Source organism: Athene cunicularia (assembly GCF_003259725.1).
Source record: "Athene cunicularia isolate RWA chromosome 15 unlocalized genomic scaffold, athCun1 chr15_part1, whole genome shotgun sequence".
Lineage (NCBI taxonomy): Eukaryota > Metazoa > Chordata > Aves > Strigiformes > Strigidae > Athene > Athene cunicularia.
Window position 1 is genome coordinate 15,174,624 of NW_020799121.1, and position 1,996 is coordinate 15,176,619.

The 1,996-nt window shown below is 68.2% G+C and overlaps 1 protein-coding gene across 1 annotated transcript in view; it reads left to right on the forward strand.

Annotated features, from left to right (window-relative positions):
• Window positions 1-1,275: 1,275 nt before the first annotated feature.
• The window catches only part of SRRD (SRR1 domain containing), a 21,095-nt gene continuing 20,374 nt past the window's right edge, over window positions 1,276-1,996 (forward strand). Inside the window, exons 1-2 of the mRNA XM_026859993.1 lie at window positions 1,276-1,495; window positions 1,813-1,926. Coding sequence (XP_026715794.1) covers window positions 1,276-1,495; window positions 1,813-1,926 — 334 coding nt within the window. The remainder of the gene's footprint in view (window positions 1,496-1,812; window positions 1,927-1,996) is intronic.

A 1,996-nucleotide genomic window follows, 5' to 3' on the forward strand; every position in this document is an offset into this window, starting at 1 on the left:
CTGGGGCGCTGCTCCAGGGACCGAGAGGTCTCCTAGGGCCTCCCCTCTGGCAGCTCCCCCTCTCCCGAGATTTTGGGTGCCCCGTGTGTGACACAGGCAGATGCGAGCAAAGATGCTGATTTGGTGGGAATCAGGGGTGGGGGGTGCCGGGGTATCCCCCCTCTCGGCGGGGTGAGCGCTGGGCTGGCAGCACGGTGCTCCCCCACCCCGCGGGCACCCGGGACGGGGGGAGCCCACGCGGCACAGATGGTCGGGACTCGCCGCGCTGGAAGCGGCGCAGATCGTGCCGGGGGAGGCACCGCACGGGCCCTGCTGGCAAACACCAAATGTGCTTGTTCAGCCAACTCCTCGTGGGTAAACACGCTCAGGCGGTGACTGGCCATTTATTTCCAACGGGAATTGGTCTTCCGAGCCGATCCGGGGAGCTCTCCAGGCCTGGGGAGCCACGGGGAGAGCCCACTGCTGGCTGCCCGCTCTCGCTGGGGGGACGCGGGCCAGTGAGGAGAGGCCCAAACGCACCCAGCCCCGGCAGGGAGGAGCTGGGGCCGGCCCTGCAGCGGGGAGATGAGCTGTGGGGGTCATTCCCTTGTCCCACCACATTTCCCAGCCCCATCAGCTGGGTGCTGGCCCTCCAGCGCCGTGCCTGGCGGGCGTCTCGTGCTCTCACCCGCCAGCCCGAGCACAGGCACCAGCTCTGCCCCTGCAAGGGACACGGGTGCAATGGAAGAGCTGGGTGCTGCTCGCCCCCCTCTCCTCCAGCTCCCCGCTCCCCCTTTCCAGCGGGAGCGTCTCCAGTTGTGGCCGTTGCGCAGGGAAACCTGGGCTTTGTCGGCTTTGGGACACCCGTTAGAAAATCAGAGCGGCTTTCAGCGCTGCTGGGCGGGCGGGGGCCCCCGCTGCGCTCGCTTGGTTTTGGCATCGCCCTGAGATCGGTTTCTGCTCGTTTTCTGCATCGCTGCTGCCCGCGAGCCGTGTGAGCCCTGACCCCTTTCTCCCCCCTAGCTGCATCCTCGGGGCAGGTTGGCTCCGCACCCGCTCCAGCGGTCCCCGGCACTGCGGGAGGTGACATTCCGGATGCCGGGGCTGATGGGATCGACCCTTTATTTTAGGAAAAGACCCATTTTATTTCTAGGATTGTCCTTCCTCCTGTGGCCTTCACAGAGCCTCTTCCCTGTGACCCCCCCGCTCCCCCTGAGTTTCTGTCCTTGCCGCTGCCTGGCGGGTCACTGTGTGGCAGCATTTTGAGTGGGGGACGGAGCGAGGAGGCAGATGCCGATGCCAGGGCAAACAGGGAGCTTGTGGCGGAGCCAGGAGTGGGGCCCATTCCACAGATCCCGGTGCAGCGCGTCCTCCCGCCCGCCCCAGCCTTGCTGCGGGCAGGGGAATGGCAGCGGCTCTGCCGTGGGCTCTGCCTTTGGTCCTGAAGGTGGAAAATGCACCAGGGAACTGGCTTCCTGCGTGCGCCCCGTCTTCCACCCCAAAGAGGGTCCCCATGGTGCGTTGGGGTACAGCGAGTGACTTCAGGGGGTGCCCAGCAGCAGCTGGGGACGAGAGGGGCGGGAGGGAGCGGGCAGGGGAGCAGGCAGGGGCTGAGCGGTGTCCGCCTGCGAACGCAGCGCCGGCTTCGGGCGCGTTTTGAACCCCGGACCCTCCACGTGCCGAGCCCGGTGCCTGCGGAGGGAAGCAACCCCCGGGCAGCAGCGGGGAGCTCGCGGGGAGCTCACCGTTGGCGTTTCAGGGCTGCTCCCTCGCCGCAGGGAGTGCGGCGGCAGCGCCTCACCCTCCCTGTCCTCTCCCTCTGTGTGCCCGAAGGTCTGAAGACCCCCAGCAACTGTGAGCTGGTGGTGGGGGGCGAGCCGCAGTGCTGGGCCGAGGGCCGCTGCCTGCTCTTCGACGACTCCTTCCTGCACACGGCGTTCCACGAAGGTAAGCGCGAGGCTCGCGGGGCCGCGCCTGGCGCCGGGGAGGGCTGGGGGTGACACCGCAGCAGCCCCGC